This window comes from Lepidochelys olivacea (genome assembly GCF_965140295.1).
Source record: "Lepidochelys olivacea isolate rLepOli2 genome assembly, chromosome: 11".
Classification (NCBI taxonomy): Eukaryota; Metazoa; Chordata; order Testudines; family Cheloniidae; genus Lepidochelys; species Lepidochelys olivacea.
The window spans coordinates 79,148,778-79,170,008 of record NC_140421.1 but is presented as its reverse complement, the minus strand read 5'-3'; the positions used below and the strand labels follow the sequence as shown (position 1 = coordinate 79,170,008).

At 50.9% G+C, this 21,231-nt stretch overlaps 1 protein-coding gene across 3 annotated transcripts in view; it reads left to right on the top strand.

Moving 5' to 3' along the window:
- Nucleotides 1-21,231, top strand: part of ITGB2 (integrin subunit beta 2) — a 49,963-nt gene that overhangs the window by 14,173 nt on the left and 14,559 nt on the right. For 2 of the 3 annotated variants that reach the window (XM_084643684.1, XM_084643683.1), the window contains exons 2-7: nt 5,989-6,049; nt 12,080-12,168; nt 13,300-13,483; nt 17,130-17,300; nt 18,792-19,033; nt 20,339-20,494. In XM_084643684.1, coding sequence (XP_084499810.1) covers nt 5,992-6,049; nt 12,080-12,168; nt 13,300-13,483; nt 17,130-17,300; nt 18,792-19,033; nt 20,339-20,494 — 900 coding nt within the window. In that variant the 5' untranslated portion in view covers nt 5,989-5,991. The other variant, XM_084643685.1, reaches the window with a different exon arrangement.

Genomic DNA, 21,231 nt, shown 5'->3' with positions numbered 1-21,231 from the left:
AGCCAGTTAACCTAACATGGATCCTGAGCAAAGTCTGCATCAGTAACACATTAAAGGGTGGCAGCATCGTTAACGACAGTATGGGTTTATGGGAAATAGGTCTTGTCAGATGAACTTGAAATACTATTCTTTGCTGAGATTAAATTTACCGTGGGAGGTGCTATATTCCCAGGTACGTGAAGGCTTTAAATCCAGCTGAGACACCTTTTTAAGAGATAAACTGTCATTCAGCCAGAAGTGATTGAACTTGATTCAGAAATTACTGGGTGATATTCGCTGGCTTGTGTCATGCAGGAGGTGAGGTTAGATGAGCCTTGAAATCTAAGAAAGCTTTCCCTGGGGGTGGGGTACTGTCCCACAGCTGCATTGTCCCAAGTTGTGAATGGAGGGGCTATGGCTGGATGTGGTGGGGTTTCTATCCTTTGAAATCTTTACATCAAGATTGGGTGTCTTTCTAAAAGATACCATCTAGTTCTACCCTAAATCATGGCCTCTTGTTCAGCAGGTCAGGCCAGAATGGTCCCCTCCAGTCTTAAAATCTGTGACGGAGCCCGGCTAAACATCAGACCAGTCACATGGTATCCTGCAAAATTCCCTTTACCTGTGATGGGAAATGCCATTTATTTAGCTTTCCCCTTGACTCTGAATCCTTTCCCCATGCACACCCGGACTTAATCATCCCCTGAGGAGCCCTAGAGGCGAAAACTGCACTGATTGGGTAACTCTTTATCTGCATTACTATCACACGTTATCTGACACCTTATGTCTGCTGATGAGTTTTTAAAAAAATTCACTACATCTTGAACAGGGATCTTTGTAGCAAGCGTGTTTACTGCTCAGGCCTAAGAGCCTTTGAAAGAGTTCGTTTATTTGCTCCTTTCTTGTATCAGGGCTGCTAATTTTGGACATTTCATCTGCGGTGAAATTGCACTCATGTTTCAAGGGGAAATCATTCACTGTGCAGGAGTTTACGGGTATTTCAAACCTATTTTCCTGGTGCTGTGACTAACACTCCAAAAAGGGTAACACCCATGTTTCTTTATTTTCTTTGTTCCTTTTTTTTAACTTAATGACCCTTTCCTTGCTCCCTTGCAGCATTCAGCACTGTAGGGCCACACTGGCCATGTCTCCAACAGTGAGTTGCATTGATCTGGAAAACGTGCTTCAAATAGCACACTGGTAAAACCCAATTTTGCCCTTAGTGCAGACAAAGACAGTCCTGTTTAGAGTCCTGTTAGCTGATGCTGGTGAACGCCAGGAGCTCAGCTAACATTTGTTTAAATACAGCTTGTTCCCATCTAGACCAGGTGCTCAGTCCTGCTTACCAATGTTAAGACATTTTCTATCATGGTGCATTTCTCAGACATGGCCTATGACATGTTATCATATCTGACCTGGTTATGAACAGTCATTTTACCTGACATGCTGCTGAACATGATTTAGCCATCTGAATAACCTGGGGGTGATGGGGGGGGTGGAGGCAGCGGGGGCCAGGGAGAATGGGGGATTGGGTGACCAGCGGGAGGCAGCAGGGGCCAGGGGCAATGGGTGGGGGACCAGGGGATGCAGTGAGGGCCAGGATGCCAATATACAAGTTTGCCCAGGGTGCCATTTTCCCTAAGGCCAGCTGTGGCAGGGGTGCCATGGTCAGGGAGGCGCCGTGGTCAAGAGGCTGTTGCTGGCAGGTCCCTTGGCAGTCACCTGGAAGTTGCCGGTGGCTGTGGTAGTGAGTGGGGGCCCTGCCATTGTGCCCCCCACTATCAGCAGTTATCACTTGCCTATGGCTTTATCTTTATTTTTCTTGCAACCAATTCTGACTTGTTTGCCTCATTACTTGTACTCACTTAAAGTCAATCTCACTGTCATGAATACACTTGTTTTATTGCTTTATCTAATCCAGTGTGTTTGAACTGAACTGTCTGGGAGACTCCATTTGGGGTAACAGGATATATGCATATCATGTCTATTAATTAAATGATGGACTGTATACAAGCTTGTATGTGCAGAAGAGACTGATTAGGGGACTGAGGGAGCTGGGATTGTTATGAGTTATGAGGAGAGGCTGAGGGAGCTGGGATTGTTTAGCCTGCAGAAGAGAAGAATGAGGGGGGATTTGATAGCTGCTTTCAACTACCTGAAAGGGGGTTCCAAAGAGGATGGCTCTAGACTGTTCTCAATGGTAGCAGATGACAGAACGAGGAGTAATGGTCTCAAGTTGCAGTGGGGGAGGTTTAGATTGGATATTAGGAAAAACTTTTTCACTAAGAGGGTGGTGAAACACTGGAATGCGTTGCCTAGGGAGGTGGTAGAATCTCCTTCCTTAGAGGTTTTTAAGGTCAGGCTTGACAAAGCCCTGGCTGGGATTATTTAACTGGGAATTGGTCCTGCTTTGAGCAGGGGGTTGGACTAGATGACCTTCTGGGGTCCCTTCCAACCCTGATATTCTATGATTCTATGATTCTAAGAGGGCTGGGTGGTGCAGGACATCCATTTCTGGGGGAAATCTAAGACTGGGGTGTGTTGGGGTCACCGTGCAGGCTGGTTGCAGCACCCACAGACATAGCTGGGAGTGACTTAAACCTGGATGCTGCGAGCAGTCCAGGACTGGAGGCTGCAGCAGCAAAGCTGTGTAAAGGGCCCCCCAAGTTAGGGGGCAGGGGACACAGCTACTCACTGGTCTGCATTGTACCCTGCTATGTCCCAATGGCACCGGGGGAAGACTTTGGAGAGGAGAAAGGAGCGATGTGGGAGGGGGAGCCCTAGAGGAGAGTCCCCCAAGCTCCTTGACACAGCAGTCAGCACCCATGGTTCTGGATCAGCTTACCCAGCCCTGGTAGCCACTCCCTTCAGCCCCGCTGAAAGCAGCGCGGCTTGGCTCGGGGCTGGTTCCCTTTACCTCAGGGAAGGGCTGCCTGCCCCAGCCATCCCAGCCAATGAGTTCAGAAATTCTCATCTCATGTTTTGTGGTTAGAGGCCCACAAGCTGGGTGCTCGGCATGACCTCAGGGCAGGAAGTTACAGGCTTCAGGCGCTGTGGAGGCCCCGGAGCAGAGAGGAACCATTCTGCCACGTGACCCCGTGCTTCCACAAGCACAAAGACAAACCCGGCCTCTCCCCCCCCGTCAACAGGCAGGGCCTGGCACTTCGCAGCGCCCTGTTCAGCACAGCCAGGCGGATGTGGCTTGGCTTACCGTGCCATGGCTGCACCGGGACGTGCTGAGGGAAGGGTTGTGCAAATGGATTTTATTTTCTGTTTTCACAGCTCATGAGTGGCTTCCCCAGCCACAGGGCCCTCCCACGGGCCGCAGCCTGGGGCGGCTCGCTGGCTGCACCCAGGGGTGGCAGCACCTGTGGGGGGGGGGGGCTGCTCCAAGAGCATTTGCAGAAGTGCTCCGGGGTGCGCCAGGTGCCGGCAGCATGGCTAGGCCAGGAGGGGCAGGGGGAAGTGGGCCAGCAGCAGGCCTTCGCTGGCTGCTCTGGTTCACTCTTGTTTTACACGACACCTTCAGGGAAGGAAGAAGTAGAAGCCCAGACTGCAGCTCGTGAGCCACCTGTGTCTCTCTTACAGTTAAAGTGTAGGCTCCCAAGCCACCGCATTCTCTGCTTGCCAGACTGCGGGAGGGTGCGGGGGGCCCCCCTCGGGGCTTCTGCCTGCAACTCCCCGGCGTTAGCACCACGCAGAGAGGCAGCTGCAAATGCAGCGGGTGTCCCTTCAGCTCCCAGCTCTTTGCTGCTGCCTCTTCCCATGGCTGCAGCTCCCAGCTGGTTGACACCGGCAGCTGCTGTGCCGCGAGGGAGGAACCCAATGCACAGCTACAGACTAGGGACCGAATGGCTCGGCAGCAGTTCTGCGGAAAAGGACCTAGGGGTGACAGTGGACGAGAAGCTGGATAGGAGTCAGCAGTGTGCCCTTGTTGCCAAGAAGGCCAATGGCATTTTGGGCTGTATACGTAGGGGCATTGCCAGCAGATCGAGGGACGTGATCGTCCCCCTCTATTCGACATTGGTGAGGCCTCATCTGGAGTACTGTGTCCAGTTTTGGGCCCCACACTACAAGAAGGATGTGGATAAATTGGAGAGAGTCCAGCGAAGGGCAACGAAAATGATTAGGGGTCTGGAACACATGAGTTATGAGGAGAGGCTGAGAGAACAGGGATTGTTTAGTCTGCAGAAGAGAAGAATGAGGGGGGATTTGATAGCTGCTTTCAACTACCTGAAAGGGGGTTCCAAAGAGGATGGCTCTAGACTGTTCTCAGTGGTAGCAGATGACAGAACGAGGAGTAATGGTCTCAGGTTGCAGTAGGGGAGGTTTAGGTTGAATATTAGGAAAAACTTTTTCACTAGGAGGGTGGTGAAACACTGGAATGCGTTACCTAGGGAGGTGGTGGAAACTCCTTCCTTTGAGGTTTTTAAGGTCAGGCTTGACAGAGCCCTGGCTGGGATGATTTAGTTGGGGATTGGTCCTGCTTTGAGCAGGGGGTTGGACTAGATGACCTCCTGAGGTCCCTTCCAACCCTGATATTCTATGATTGTATGAGGGGGCCCTGTGGCAGATGTCTGAGCAGGGTCAGCAAACCCTGGCAAAAACATGACCCCACTTGCCATCCCTAGCATTGCATCTGGCTTCTTCCCAGCAGGGAGGGGATCTTGGGGCTTCAGCCCAACGGGGCGTGACTACCAGGGCTTGGGGCTTCACCGGGAGCAGGGCTGAAGTTTGGCCACCCTGGCCTATGGGGTAGGTGCTGGGAAGGGCCAGAGGAGGTGGAGGGCTGAGAGGGAGTGGGGTCTGGGATGCCTGGGAAAGGGGAGGGGCTGGGAGGGGGGCCAAAAGAGAGGACACATACAGTGCTGAGGTTGCAGGGTCCCACCTAAATCTGCTGGGTCTCCACCTCCTGTTGCCAGCTGGGGAAAGGAGGCTGCAGCGTGGGAGGCTGGGAGATGCCCTACAGGTTCTGAGTCTGAGGGGACCTTCCGTGACCGCACCGGGGAACCAGGAAACGGGCATCGGTGGCTCTGAGTCCCAGTGGGCGCTCCACCAGTGCCAAACCCCAGATGTGAACCCCCATGGGAGCCCTGCTTCCACCAACGCCTCACATGGCACCCCAATGGCTGACAGCCACGGCCAGGGCTCTGCCCCTCCTCTACCTGACGTCCCCCTCCTGCAGCATTCACTTACAGAGCAGCAGCAGCTCTCAAACTCCAGTCCTGCCCTTCCCTCTGGTTGGGGGCTTCGCCGTGCATCCAGGTGCTGGGGAGGTGTCCTGTCGCATTCAGCCACAGGTGCCTCTGTGAGGCTCACCGTGTAGCTTGTGAAGTCTGGCCCTTAGGGCTGGATTTGGATGTGTCACACCCCTGTGTGAGGCCAGGTCAGCTGTGGCTCCCATGCAGAGCAAGAAGGACCTGGGCTGTAGTCCATAGGATGACAAACCATCTCAACATCTTTCCAGCCCTTCCCCTTCCCCCTCTCTCTGTGCTTCCAAGATCCTTGCTGACTTACCCCTGCTGCATCCTTCCTCAGGGCTGTGTCTAAACCACAGCCAGGGATTCCAGAAGCACCTATGGGAGTTAGGAGCACAAGTCCCGCTGACTTTCGGTGGGGCGGCTGTGCTCCTAACTCCCTCTGACCCTGCTTTTGGAAACCCCACCCACAATCTGGCCCTTCGTGATTCCTGTTTAACTGTTCCACGGAAGTTACTCTGCTGTCTGGCTGAGAAAGGGGTTGATGAAGGACTTGTTCACAGTTGGGTCTCCGTGAGATTGTCAGACCCATTTACGCTCCGCTTCCAGAGATCTAACCTGGGCTTGGCTCGTTCTGTTCTCTGCAAGTCAGCCTCCAGAATCTCTGTGGGTGCCCATGTCAGTGGGCGCCGATATCATTGCAGCGGTGGCCTGGCTCCGTTGCACACATGATCCCAAGGACTTCCTCCAGGCAGCTCTCCTGGCGGGCTGTGAGCCCTGACATGTCATTGTGGTGCTTTTCGTCTTGCAGGCGATGACGCGTTATTGCTGCCTCCTGATGGCTGCGGCTGGGCTGCTGCTGGCGACAACAGGTGAGCTAGTACTTGTCTCCGCTGCTTTACCCGGCAGGCAAAGTAGCCCCTGAAGCATGTTACACAGTTAGTAACACAAAGGCAGAGGAAAAAGAACCCCCAAGACATAACTTCCCAGGGAAGCATTGTGTTACCATGATGGTAGGGTTAGCACTTGGCATCCTACACGTTGTTGCGTGCCCTTACTCAGCGGATGTGTCCCTGGCACCGGGAGCTCAGCGCCTGCCAGTGAAGAGCAAACCAATTCACAAAGACCTCTCTCTGTCTCTCTGTTTGGAGGTACCTCACGGGTTCTGGTGATATCCATGTGATGAATTGCAGAGATGTGCCTTAATTACCTTTAGCATACACCTTTGACAGTCTCCTTCTGCTGAGACTATGCGTAACATTGCAAACCCCTGAGAGGGTCCCAAGTAGCTGCCATGTAAAAAGAATGAATACCCTGCCACAGAAACTGTTCCTCCTCCACCCCATGTGCTCCCTAATGATCTCTGCACAAGGCTCGAGATGGACAATATTCACCACTGAACCAGTGACTCATTCACATGTCAATATCTCATGAACCTTCAGGGCTACAATCTGTAGGCTCTTGTTTCTAGCCCTGGCAGATGACAAGATCTCAAACCTTAGTGCTGTGGCTCCATGATTAGAAAAGAGCTATTTTAGATCATTTTCAGAGGTTTCCAAAACATAGTCATTATAATTTTTCTCTTCTTCTGAGGCCTGTGCAGTTGGACTCCCGGTAACTACATGAGGCTGGACTTATGGAGAAGGGAAATAGTGCCAATTAAAAAAACTCTAGTAAAATTTAAGTATCAAAAGCTTCCTTTTGAGCATCTTGCACAAACAGAATTTGTGACTGTGTGACGTGGAACTAAGGCTGAACTGGCTCTTGTTCAAGATGATCTGTCAACTCAGTGGTGGCTTTGCCATTCATGAGTCTTGTGCCCATCCAGTATGCATGGATGTGAAATGGGATAGAATATTCAAAATATTATAATGCCATTATACAAATCAATGAAATGGCCTCCCCTGGAACAGTGTGTTCAGTTCTGGGAATCCCATCTCAGAAATGGGATAGCAGAATTAGAGAAGATTCAGAGACAGGTTTTGAGAATGATTAGAGCACCGGTTCTCAAACTGTGGGTCGGGACCAGGGCTGGCTTAGACTTGCTGGGGCCAGGGCTGAAGCCCCCACCCCACTGCCTGGGTGGTGGGGCTCAGGTTACAAGCCTGCCACCTGGAGCCTTAGCCCTCTGTCCAGGGCGGTGGGGCTCAGGCTTTGGCTTTGCCCAACCTAGGGCAGTGAGGCTTGGGCCGGCTCAGGCTTTGGTCTCCCCTCCTGGAGTCATGTAGTAATTTTTGTAGTCAGAAGGGGGTTGCGGTGCAATGAAGTTTGACAACCCCTGGATTGAGTCATAGAAAGGCATCCAGGTGAAAAGAGATTGAAAAGCCTAAGCTTGTTCAGTTTAGAGAGGAGATTAGTAAGGAGCCCCATTAATAGAGGCTCAATTTAAATGTACACCCCAAATTAAAAAACATAGTAAGAGAACCAAAAAAGAGCCATCATGGCTAAACAACAAAGTAGAAGAAGCAGTGAGAGGCAAAAAGGCATCCTTTAAATAGTGGAAGTTAAAGCCTAATGAGGAAAATAGAAAGGAGCAGAAACTCTGGCAAATGAAGTATAAAAAAATAATTAGGAAGGCCAAAAAAGAATGTGAAAACCAGCTAGCCAAAGACTCAAAAAGTAATAGCAAAAAATATTTTTAAGTACATGAGAAGTAGGAAGCCTGCTAAACAACCACAATGGGGCCATTGGACGATCGAGATGCTAAAGGAGCACTCAAGGACGATAAGGCTATTGAGGAGAAACTAAATGAATTCTTTGCATCGGTCTTCACGGCTGAGGATGTGAGGGAGATTCCCAAACCTGAGCCATTCTTTTTAGATGACAAATCTGAGGAACTGTCCCAGATTGAGGTGTCATTAGAGGAGGTTTTGGACCAAATTGATAAATTAAACAGCAATAAGTCAACAGGACCAGATGGTATTCACCCAAGAGTTCTGAAGGAACTCAAATGTGAAATTGCAGAACTACTAATTGTAGTCTGTAATCTATTATTTAAATCAGCTACTGTACCAAATGACTGGAGGATAGCTAATGTGATGCTAATTTTTAAAAAGGGCTCCAGAGGTGACCCCGGCAATTACAGGCCAGTAAGCCTGACTTCAGCACCTGGCAAACTGGTTGAAACTATAGTAAAGAACAAAATTGTCAGACAATAGATTACCATAATTTGTTGGGGAAGAGTCAACATGGTTTTTGTAAAGGGAAATCATGCTTCACCAATCTGCTAGAATTCTTTGAGGGGGTCAACAAGCATGTGGACAAGAGTGATCCAGTGGATGTAGAGTATTTAGATTTTCAGAAAGTCTTTGACAAGGTCCCTCACCAAAGGCTCTTAAGCAAAGTAAGCAGACATGGGATAAGAGGGAAGATTCTCTCATGGATTGGTAACTGGGTAAAAGATAGGAAACAAAGGGTAGGAATAAACAGACAGTTTTCAGAATGGAGAGAGGTAGATAGTGGTGTCCCCCAGGGGTCTGTACTGGGCCCAGTCCTATTCAACATATTCATAAATGATCTGGAAAAAGGGGTAAACAGTGAGGTGGCAAAATTTCTAGATGATATAAAACTACTCAAGATAGTTAAGTCCCAGGCAGGCTGTGAAGAACTACAAACGGATCTTTCAAAACTGGGTGTCTGGGCAACAAACTGGAAGATGGAATTCAATGTTGATAAATGCAAAGTAAAGCACAGTAGAAAACATAATCCCAACTATACTTAAAATGGTGGGGTCTAAACTAGCTGTTACCACTCAAGAAAGAGATTTTGGAGTCATTGTGGATAGTTCTCTGAAAACACCCACACAATATGCAGTGGCAGTCAAAAAAGTGAACAGAATGTTGGGCATCATTAAGAAAGGGGTCGATAAGCAGACAGAGACTATCATATTGCCTCTATATAAAACCATGGTACGCCCACATCTTGAATACTGCGTGCAGATGTGGTCGCCCCATCTCAAGAAAGATATATTGGACTTGGAAAAGGTTCGGCAAAGGGCAACAGAAATGATTATGGGTATGGAATGGCTGCTGTATGAGGAGAGATTAATAAGACTGGGACTTTTCCACTTGGAAAAGAGACGACTAAGGGGGGATATGATAGAGGTCCATACAATCGTGACTGGTGTCGAGAAAGTAAATAAGGAAGTGTTATTTACTCCTTCACATAACACAAGAACTAGGGGTCACCAAATGAAATTAATAGGCAGCAGATTTAAAACAAACAAAAGGAAGGTTTTTTTCACACAACACACAGTCAACCTGTGGAACTCCTTGCCAGAGGATGCTGTTATGCTAGGAGCTATAACAGGCTTCAAAAAAGAACTAGATAAATTCATGGAGGATAGGTCCATCAATGGCTATTAGCCAGGATGGGCAGGGATTGTGTCCCTAGCCTCTGTTTGCCAAAAGCTGGGAATGAGCGACAGGAAAAGGATCACTTGATGATGACTGTTCTGCTCATTCCTTCTGGGGCACCTGGCATTGGCCACTGTTGGAAGATAGGATACTGGGCTAGATGGACCTTTGGTCTGACCTAGTGTGGCCGTTCTTATGTTTTTAAGGGACATGATAAAAGTAGAGAAGATAAGGAATGTGATACAGAAAGTGGATCAGGAACTTGCTTTCATCCTTTCTCATGTGTGAAAGGGTCAGGCCAGATGGCTACAAGAGAGTGCTAGAAGGCAGATATATTAGCCCCAGGTTAAGTAGGTCCCTTTTCCGTGGGTAAGGTAACAGGGAAGGTTCCAGAACAATCAGGAACTTTCTGGAAACAATTAAGGCAGACAGGCTGATTAGAACACCTGCAGCCGATCAAGAAGCTGCCAGAATCAATTAAGTCAGGCAGGCTAATCAGGGCACCTGGGTTTTTAAAAAAGGAGCTCACTTCAGTTTGTGGTCTATGTGTGGGGAGCTGGGAGCAAGAGGCGCAAGAAACTGAGAGGGAGAAGGCGTACTACTGGAAGACTGAGAAGGACAAGCATTAGCAGACGTCAGGAGGAAGGTCCTGTGGTGAGAATAAAGAAAGGTGTTGAGCGGAGGCCATGGGGAAGTAGCCCAGGGAGTTGTAGCTGTCACGCAGCTGCTATAGGAGCCACTGTAGACAGCTGCAATCCACAGGGCCCTGGGCTAGAACCCGGAGTAGAGGATGGGCCCGTGTTCCTCCCATCCCTCCATCCCCTCAACTCCCTACTTGATACCAAAGGAGTTGACCTGGACTGTGGGTTCCACCAGAGGGGAAGGTCTCTGGCCTGTTCCCCGATCCACTAGGTGGATCAGCAGAGACTGAGGGGATTGTTCTTCTTCCTTTTCCCCGTGCTGGCCAGTGATGAGGCTAACTGAGTGAATGGCAGATTTGAGCCACGAAAGTGGCCAAACTGAGGGCTGCCGTGAACCTCTGAGGTGAGCAAATCTGCCAATAAGTGCAGGACCCACCAAAGCAGAGGCGGAACTTTGTGACACATGATACAAGAACAAGGGAGCATTCAATGAAATTACAAGGTGGCAAGTTCAAAACAGACAAAAGGAAATTGGTTTTTATCCAATGCACCGTTAGTCTGTGTGGCTACAAAACATTCCTGAGGCAAGACTTGGAGAAGGACTGGAGAGCCAGAATATCTACAGTGACATTAGACCGCGGAAAAACCCGCCAGCCTTTGGAAGGGTCACAAACCTTCCGGCTTGAGGCAGGCAAGAAGCCAATTGATGGGTTTACAAAGCAGTGTCCCCCTATGGGAGGTTATTGCTTAACTGCCTCGTCAACATTTTGTGCACTTTTCTCTGATGCAGCTGGTTCTGGCTAGTGCTGGAGACTGGCTATTGCTTTATTAACTAAGTACAAGTCAGCGGGTCTATTTCCATGTGCTAGTATAGAGTGAAGTGGAAAGCACATATGCTCACCTCCCGGCTGGATGAGAGACATGGGTTGCTTCCCTCGGACTTGGCTGGGATGCAGGGGCTGGGGAGGAAAGCGGGGTGGGTGGGAACTGACATGAGACACCCATCTGGACTATGCCCAGTGAAGAGGCACACCTTGGAGACCCAAAGTGAGGTGACCCAAAGTGAGGTGACCATATTTTCAAAATCCAAGAGCAGGACACTTTTCTGACGTATTTTAGGGTCATGAAAACTGGTACAAAAGAGGCACTAGTTAGAACTGTGTGCTGGTGATGCTACTCCCTGCTTTGGGCTCCGCCGCATGGCGGGCGCGTCCCTCCGGGTGCAGGCTCTGCCCAGGAATGCAGGCCAGATCTGCACAGGGTGACCAGACAGCAAATGTGAAAAATTGGGAGGGGGGGAATAGGAGCCTATATAAGAAAAAGACCCCAAAATCGGGACTGTCCCTATAAAATTAGGAAATCTGGGCACCCTAGATCTACACAAAAACTGGCACCACTTTAACTGAGGGTATTTTTAAACTGATTTCATTACACCAGCCCCAGTTTGTGTGTAGACACCCTTACTTCGGTTTAGCATAATCAGGTATGAAACTAAACTTGAATAAGCCACTCTGAGATGGAAATAAGAGAGCCCTCCCCCAGATGTGCAGCCCTTTTGCTGAGTGTTGAGTTTCAATATAGGGTTTCTGTTTGATCTGTAATATCACCCTTGTGGTATGTCCGCTTGGACTTCCCACTGCCAAGCCACACTGTGGTTCGCAAGGTGCCTGTCAGGATTGCTTCCTCTCCCGCTCTCACGCCTGGCTTCAGCGGAACTGCTGTTCTTATCATTGGCCGTGTGGGCTCAGGGCGGTGTGCATGGTCTGGGTGACAAGTTTATCTAGATGGAGTGAGTAGGGCTGGCACACACCAGGGGTGGCGGTAGGCTGTCCCCAAGGGTTGAGCCTCTCTCGCGTGGGCTGGCCGAGCTCCCATCACGGTTCTTCCCCACCCCCCTCTGTTACAGCTCTCGCCCTGGAATGCCCCAAAATCAAAGTGAGCACCTGTCAGGACTGCATCCGGTCTGGCCCCGGCTGTGCTTGGTGCAAGAAACTGGTAGGTCTGCATTTCCTTTCATTGCACCAGCTTGCAGCTTCTGTGCTGGCCTCCCAACCCACCACCCTCCCCCATGATGGTGCTTGGCCACACTCACTGCTCTGCAGAAGTCACCCCGCCCTTGGGAGAGGAGGCTGGGCCAAGGGGATCCCCAGAAAGACCTCCCACTGGCCCAGACTGGGGCAGAGGGAGTCTGTTTGCAGTGGCCCTGCAGAGGAGTCGTGCCCCATTGCTGTTCCAGGGGGAGATGGACACTCCCAGGTATGTCCCCTGGGCTCAGGGAGCTCCGATGGAGGCATTCTCCCGCCCTGCCTCCAGCTGCCCCCCGCACACCCCCTGCAGCCGGTTCCTGTCGCTAACCCATGGGAGCAGCATCTGCTTTCTGCAGCATTAGCAGCAACTCTGGCCTTGTCTAGACAGGGGAAAGGTTTTTCCCACAGAGGCTGTTGGAGGTCGCTGCCTGGGCTGTCCATAGACCTGCTGCAATCCCACGGACGGCGTTCCCCTGCTTCCAGGCTGGTGTTCAGCGGGGCTTTTGGCTGGCTTACACTAGCTCCATTGTGCTAACTCCCCCTTTCCCCTAGCCTAGACTAGGCTTCTGCAGGAAACCGTGTGGCTGAGCCCCTGCTTGGGGCTCCTCCCCGGAGGGTAATCTGGGCCCTTGCTGACCTCTCCCCATGGGGAGATGAAGGGTTAATGCAGAATGCAAGGAGGTTTATTTCCTGGGAGGGGGGATGGAGCCAGCCGAGGAGTGCCCCACTCATGCCCATGGCTGGGCGAGTGCAGGATCGGCAAGGCAGGTGGGGAGCCAGAAGATGAGCTGGGCACAGTGTCTGAGAAAGGACGTTCCCTGTTTCCTTGATGAGTGAGTTGCTCCATCTTGATGGCCAGGCCAGTAGTTAACTACCAAACCCTGCAGCTCCAACGCTGTGCTTGTGGCTGTGGGGAGGAGGAGGGGAGAAGCGGGGCCGGGGGAGCTGGGAGGTGTCTGGTGGCGGTAGGCTCTGTAACCTTCTTTTCTGTGCCCCCTGTTCCCAGCTGTCCAATGACTCGCTTGGGCAGGTCTCTGAACTAACATGGCTTGTGCTCAAGGATTTCCCTTTGTTCCCCCTTTGGTTTTGCAACGCACAGAATTTCACCAAAGCGGGCGAGCCAGACTCCATTCGTTGTGACACCAGAGAGCAGCTGCAGCAGAGGGGATGTGACGCAAAAGACATTGTGTTCCCAGAAAGCAATTTCATCCAACTAAAGAACACCGCTCTAGAGGACAAGACACAGCTGGCTCCCCAGAAAGTGCGCTTGCTCTTGAGACGAGGTACAGTTTGCTGGGAAGCCGGGTTGGCGGCCGAGTCCGACCACGGGGGGGGAGCAATGCCGTGTGGAGGAAAGCACAGGCCCATAGCCACTGATACGCATGGGACCGGTTCAGGCCCAGAATGTGTCTGGGTCCCTCTTTTCCTGCAGTGTGTTTAAATCACAGGTGGGTGCTTCGTTCGCGTGTGGAAACCGGTGCATGAGAAAAATCCTTGTGTCAGCTGAGACGGGGGGTGGGGTTACGTCCGGAAATTAGCGCTGAGGATGGTGCGATGGTCGGACAGCAGCAGGCTCACTGCAGCCAGGCGGGCTCGCAGAAAGCAAGTACACATTCACTGGCAGGGTGATTCAAGTGCAGAGTTGAGGCAGCTCCCCCACAAGATGGATGCCTGCCCTCCTGCCCTTGCCCAGTGTGGGGAACAGAAGGCAGACCCAAAGGGTGGGGAAGCAGAAGGGCCATGACCCGGGAAGGAATGTCAGTGTCTCCAGAACAAGCAGACAGCCCGTTGACAAGCACCAGGAATGCTCAGCAAAGGTGCAGCTTCCCGCCCTCCCCAGCACCACGCAGCCATGACTCTGCCCCCTTGGCCTGCCAGCACCCCCTCTTCCTGGTTCCTTGTGAGGGAGCAATATTTGCCCAAACATGCAGAACAGTAACTAGGAATTGCCCTGATGCCTCGTTAGCCTTGTTAACTGTGACTGTGCTTCTGGAGAGGAGGAGGAAGAGTAGCTCAGTATACCCTGTGTGATCCCTGTCAGCCAGCAGCAAGGACCAGCTAACACTGAATGCTGTGGGGCTGTGGGAACATGAGTCCTGACTAGAGCTGTGGGGGGTACCAAGAAAATGGCCTCTTTTGTTTGGCAGGAGTAAGATCCAGTGATAAGCCCAGTTCCTAGCGTGGTCCCAATGGGGCAGAATTAAGGCCGAGGCTAGTGGGGTGTGGCAAGCAGCACCTTAACTCTGCATTCCCTGTGGTTCATAAATTTGTGGTGAGTTTTCTCTTGTCACAGTAACTTTCTTTACAGGGCTGTGTGGAGAGAAGTTTGGGGCTTTCGGTCTGAAAAGACACAGGGGACAAAAGGCCCTATTGTGCGACACTGACCTTATCTCCACCTTAACACAGTTCTTTGTACATGACTTTCCTTTGTTTTCCAAATGTGTGAAAGAACCCAGCTGGCAAGGGGCCCGGCCATCTCCCTAGCAGCAGAGCAGATGTACTCTCTCCTGGCTGGGACAGAGAATCTTTACAGACAGTATTAACCATTGCTGTAGATCTCAAGGAGTCAGACCTTGGGGCCCCCCCAACCAACAGTGCTCCTGGAGAGCACCTGCAAACACAACAGCTTTGAGAGCCAGTCTCATCCAAGGGATGAGCCTCATCACCACTGACAATTGCACTCATTATATACAGAGGTTTTTTAGGAGCTGATGAATTATGAATAGATGTTACAAGCATGTTACAGGCATGTTACAAGCATGCCTAGTATGTGTTACAGATGGCTATCAGCATATGAGTAGAACTGGGCAAAAAATTTGGCTAAAACTTTTTTCTAGTGAAAACTGGAGATTCAGGTTAACTAAAACACTTAGCAGATTTGTGTCAATTTTTTAAATTTGTTTCAGTCCAAATAAAACCTAAAAAATATTCCAAAAAATGGAACTGCTTTGTTTTGAAAATGTTGAAACGAAACATTTAGATTGTTGGATTTAAAACAGCTTTTTGTTGTGAAATTTCCTTCAGTTGTAGAAAGGCAGGAACATGTCGCTTTTGATGAAATGTCATTTCAGAAACAATGGAAGTGTTTCAGTAAGGTCGAAATGTTCCATTTCACAACAAAATGTTTCGAGTTTTCATTTCAAAATGAGTTTCTATTGAGAGAGCTACATTATTGTGTTACCTTGAACCAGCTGCTATACCAGCTATTCAACCATGACCAGTTGTTTTATTTGACAATTTAGAAATAATTTTTAAACCCTAATTTTAAAATATTATAAGAACAGAATAAAAACTACATGAAATAAATATAAAGTCAAAATCAAAATGAAATGTTTTGTTTAACCCCTGCCCCTTCTTTTAAATTTTGTTGTGCAGGACATTTTGAAATTTCAACTTTTCATTCCTATTTGGAATGAGGTTTTTTCCCCAAAATGGTGGAATTTCCCCTGGAATGAATAATTCAAGTTTTGACCAGCTGTAATTGCCTTTATAATAATAATAATAATAATAATAATAATAATAAGCACCATAGTGCCTAGAGCCCTAGTGATGGAGCAGGACTGCCCTGTGCTAGGTGCAAGGATAGACGCATAGTAAAAAGACAGTTCCTGCTCTGAAGAGCTTACACTGTAAGTATCAGAGACGATCCAAGAGATGGAAACAGATCTGGGAGTACAAGGAAACAATGAGATGCACTGGTCAACAGGACAGGCACACCAGCAGCCGAACCAGGGTCCCAGGAGATGGTGATGGTGACAGCTGCCATGATGGTGAAGGTCACGCCTTTCTCTTCTCCTGTCCTTCAGTGATCCGCTCCTGTGGTTGTGACAGCTCAGTTCTCCCCCAGTTTTGTCTTTCAGGGACCCCCAAGGGAGTGAGGGGTGGAATAGCCCATCCTCTCCTCCTTTTTCTGACACCCTGACTTTGGTGCACTGATTTCAGGTCCCACACCGGCATGATCCTAACACAGTCCTTGAGTCAGACCAGGAGGCTTTTCATTTGGATTAATTCAGTCTGTCTGTCTCTCCCTTTTGCACCTTTTCTCATCAACGTTTGTTGTTGTAGGTTATTGTGATATTTTGTGAACTTTCACTCACTTCTCATAGTTGAGCTTACAATGGGAGTAAATTGGTAGGCCAAGTTATTACAACAGGAAATGGCCAAAATGATGGGCTAGGAGAATTATCTTTGCAGCTGCATTCTGAACGGCTGTGAGCAGGACAAGATGGCATTTGTGAAGGCCGGAGAAAAGGATTTTGCAATAATTGAGACGTGCGGGGCAGAGAACCTGCAGGAGAGTTTTAGCTGTGTGGATGGAGAGGAAAGCCCAGTTCTTATAGACGGTATTCATGGATTCCAAAACCAGAAGGTACCATTGTGATCATCTGTTCTGGCCTCCTGGATAGGCCAGGCCAGAGACCTGCCCCATAATAACTCTAAGAGCAGATCTGTTAGAAAAACACCCACTCTTGATTTAAGAATTGTCGCTGTCTTGGTTGTGCAGTGGAACAGGCGATAACCTACTAGGATCCTTGGTAAATCTTTCCAATGGTTCCTTACTTTCACTGTTTAAAATGTACACCTTATGTCCAGTCTGAATTTGTCTAGCTTCAGCTGCCAGCCATTGGATTGTGTTACAGCTTTCTCTACCTTCAGGAGCTCACTAGTAAATACTCATTCCCCATGTAGATACGTATAGACTGTGATTAAGTCAATCCTTAATCTTCATTTTCTTACACGAAATAGATTGAGTCTATCGCTCTAAGGCAGGTTTTCTAATCCTTTAATGGTTCTCATGGCTCTTCTCTGAACCCTCTCCAATTCTACACCATCCTTCCTGAATTGTGGGCACCAGAACTGGACACAGTGTTCCACAGCAGTCACGTCATTCCATTGAGCCGTTTCCATGCTCTGCCTCTCCCCTGGCAGGTCAGCCGGCTGAGTTCAACGTGACCTTCCGCCGGGCCGAGGGCTACCCTATTGACCTCTACTATCTGATGGATCTCTCCTACTCCATGCATGATGACCTGGAGAAAGTGAAGAAGCTGGGAAGGGACCTGCTCGCAGCTCTGAACTCCATCACCACCTCCGGCCAGATCGGTAAGTGGTTCTCTGGGCACTCACGCTCTCTTGGCAGCATTGAAGAGCCACTAGCTAAATCCAGTTCTAGCAAGAACAGAGGAAGATGTACCACACAGCAGTGAATATGGCCACGTGGCCAGCCTGCAGTAGCCAGGCCAGGAGAGACGTCAGGGCTGGGGGAAGAGGTGTTCAGTAAGCACACAGGGATAATGCAGACTGGGCTCACCCTCTTGCTCTGCCCAGCCCCTCCATGGAGAGCACTGTGCTCTGCTTGGTCACATGTCCACGGAGGGGAAGGGGGCCCGTAGCTGCAGCCAAGAGACGCATTGGCTCCATATGTGCTTGCTTCAGACGCTGCTGCTACATTCGGGTTTGGTTCTGCTCTCTGTGAGATCACTGGCAAAACTCTCCCTGGCTGCCAGGGAGCCTAGTGGCTGCAGACTCTCAGACCTCCCCATTTTCACTTAAAACCAGCCTGGAATGTCTGACCCATTTGGATCTCTGGCAGCAAAGAAAACAGGCTAAATGGAAAAGGAACTGGGCCAGCCGGAGACAGCAGCCCTGGGGGAAATGTGGCCCACCCAGGCACCTCAGTGCGCATCTCAAGGCTCTCCTAGCCAGAGCCCTCTGCCAGGGAGAGGCAGCTGGGGGCAGGGTCCATCAGAGAGGGAGAGGGAGCCACCAAGGGAGGGGAGAGCAGGACAGAGGGGCCAGTGACATCCCAGGGCGGAGGAAGGGAGAATGGGGCTCAGGAACCACAGGGGGAGGGGAGAGGCAGCAGTCACCAGTGGGCCATGAGGAGATTCCCACTTCGCTGCTTGACTGCAGCCTCAGAGGTGGATTAAGCTTTTGTGGGGCCCTGGACCAGAGCAAGTGGGGGGCCTCCCCACCGCTTCCACCTGAAGTCCCCCCGCCCCTCTCTGTGCTCCTGCTGGGGAAATGGGGTTGGGGCACAGGGCCTTCCCCCGCCTGCCTGATGCTCCTGTTGGGGAGCGGGATCTGGGTGTGGGGGGCTTCCCCTGGTCCCCAGCAGGAGGGCTGGGCAGCTGGAGCGGGGTGCCAGGGCACCCATTTTTCCAGGCGCCCTCACTTGGCCAGTACCCCTGGGCATGGGCCCTGTTGGTTCAGTGGATAATCCACCACGGTGTGTCCCTGTGTGGCTGGGTTGCTCTACTGCTGGGGCAGGATGCTGGTCTAGATCCCTTCTTCATGGATGGGGCTGCATAGCTGACCTGACGTCTGCACTTAGCTCGGGCCCGGCTTTCCCCAGAGCACTCTAACTCCAAGTGACCCTCGCGCTCCTCCCTGGACAAGCGGCTGCCTCCCACCGGCACCCCTCATTTGCCGTGCGCTGGTTACTTGCACCTTCCGCCCACGCCCCGTGGCATAGTGACCCCTGGGGTTTATTACATCCCCACAGCTGCACCCGCCAAGTCTCTGGCCGTGGTTGTTTGAGGGGTGTGGTACTGGGCACTGCTCCCTAATGCTGCGTCCCCCTGTGCACCCCAGGCTTCGGCTCCTTTGTGGACAAGACGGTGCTGCCCTTCGTGAACACGCACCCCGAGAAGCTGAAGAACCCCTGCCCAAACAAGGACACCACCTGCCAGCCGCCGTTCGCTTTCAGGCACGTCCTCTCCCTCACTGGAAATGCCGATGTGTTTGATAGGGAGGTCAAGAAACAGTCCATCTCGGGGAACCTCGATGCCCCCGAGGGGGGGCTGGATGCCATGATGCAGGTGGCAGTCTGCGGGGTAAGTCCAGTCACCATCACCCAGCTTAAGCTGGTTACCGGGTGGGGATGACTCAGAGTTAGAGCATGTGTGGTCAGATGTTGAGGGGCATAACGCCAGGCCAAAGGGACCATGCGAATGACTGGAGGGTTAGACACCAGGACTCCTAGGGAGAGACTCAAGGAGCTCAAGCTAGTTATCTCAACCCAGAGAAGGTTGGGGGGTGACTTGATCCCAGTCTGTAAGTCCCTACATGGGGAACAGATATTTGATAATGGGCTCTTGGGTTGAGCCGAGAGGTCTGACACAGCCCCATGGCTGGAAGCTGAAGCTAGCCACGTTCAGACGGGAAATAAGGTGAACATTGTTAATAGTGACAGAACAGGGAGCAACGGTCTCAAGTTGCAGTGGGGAAGATCTAGGTTGGATATTAGGAAACACTATTTCACTAGGAGGGTGGTGAAGCACTGGAATGCCTTACCTAGGGAGGTGGTGGAATCTCCATCCTTAGAGGTTTTTAAGGCCCAGCTTGACAAAGCCCTGGCTGGGATGGTTTAGTTGGGGTTGGTCCTGCTTTGAGCAGGGGGTTGGACTAGATGACCTCCTGAGGTCCCTTCCAACCCTGATATTCTATGATTCTAAGAATAGTGACCAAGCATCAGGTTGGATTCTCCATGGCTGACAATTCTCCATGACTGACTCCAGGCCAGCTGTTTGTCTAAAGGATCTGCTCTCGGGATTATTGTGGGGCAGGTCTCTGGCCTGGACTACAGAGGGGGTCAGCCTGATGATCCCCATGGTCCCGCTGGCGGGAGTCGGCATAGGCCTGCCTATCTAGGCACAGAAGCTGCCCTCACTTCTAGGGATGCAGGCCCAGGAGCATAAATGGGGTCTGGGTCTGCCCTGGAATGGATTATCTCTGTCTCCCCTTTGGGTCCATCTCCCTGGTTTCCATTAGGCAGGCATGAGTCTCTATTTGCCTGCATTGGTCTCGGTGTGCTGGGAAGTGCAGGCCCATGTCTGTCTATAGCAGGGCCATGCACCTCCACGCACTCCTTGCTTCATGGAGTGGCTGTATGTCTATATATTTCCTCACATTGCTCTTACTCCCCACCTGTTTCCAGGGAACTTGCATGCCAGTGTCCTGTCTCTTGGTGGTATGAACACGGAGTCTCTCTTTCATTAGGACGTGATACTCTATATTCCTGAGGTGGCCTGGGCTCTCCCATTCTTGGGCTCTCGCTGACCCTGTTGTTTCCTTGTTCAGGTAGTGAAAACAGGTCTTACCAATCCACTGCAGTAAAGTCCTCTCCTTTCTGTTCTCAGAACAAGATTGGCTGGCGCAATGTAACTCGTCTGCTGGTATACGCCACGGATGACGGCTTCCATTTTGCTGGGGATGGTAAACTCGGAGCCATTCTGACCCCTAATGATGGTCAATGCCACCTGGAAGAGAACATATACAAAATGAGCAATGAGTTTGTAAGTGACCTTAGCAGCATGTTGGCTCTAACTCACCCTGGCTTCCGCAGTGAGCAGCCACTTTGTAGACTAGCTGGAGCCAATTCCCCTCCAACACTTGACCCCCTTCCCATCCTTGGCCGCTCCCCTGGTACATCCCCATGTCAGGGGCAGAGCCTGCTCCTGTGAACTGCATCCAAATGTAAAGTTTGCAATTAAATCTGCATTTCTTAGCCAGCTGCTGGCAAGCACTTACCTGCTGACAAGGGTCCCCCGTGGTATCAGATTGTAAGAGACTGTAAAGCAGGCGCCCTGGTGCTCTAGGGGGGTGGGGGTGGGGGTGGGGGTGGACTCCAAGGGAGGTTTTCTATTACTAGGACAGACCCCTGTTTTACTCTTAGAGCATGGAGGAGTGAATTAGGTGTTGGGGTTTGTGTCCTGAACACTCTGGCAGGCCTTTCCTGTAGCAGCCACCCAGATAAATGCTTTAATCCATTCACACAGCAAGGAAGGCAAACCGGAGAAATTGAAATCCCTAATTCTGGGGGCTGCTCCTTTTTCTCTCAGTTCCATCTGGGAAAGTCAGGGGGATGGTGGTTAAAAGTCTGTTGCTAGGTCCACAAGATTCTGCTGGAGAAAGGAAAAACCAGTCAGCTACTGGCTCAAGAGAGCAGATCCCAGGGGATCTCACTCCATCAGAACCCGTGACCACGCTGGTACTCTGAGTGGGTCTGGAAACCAAGCATATTTATCTTCCC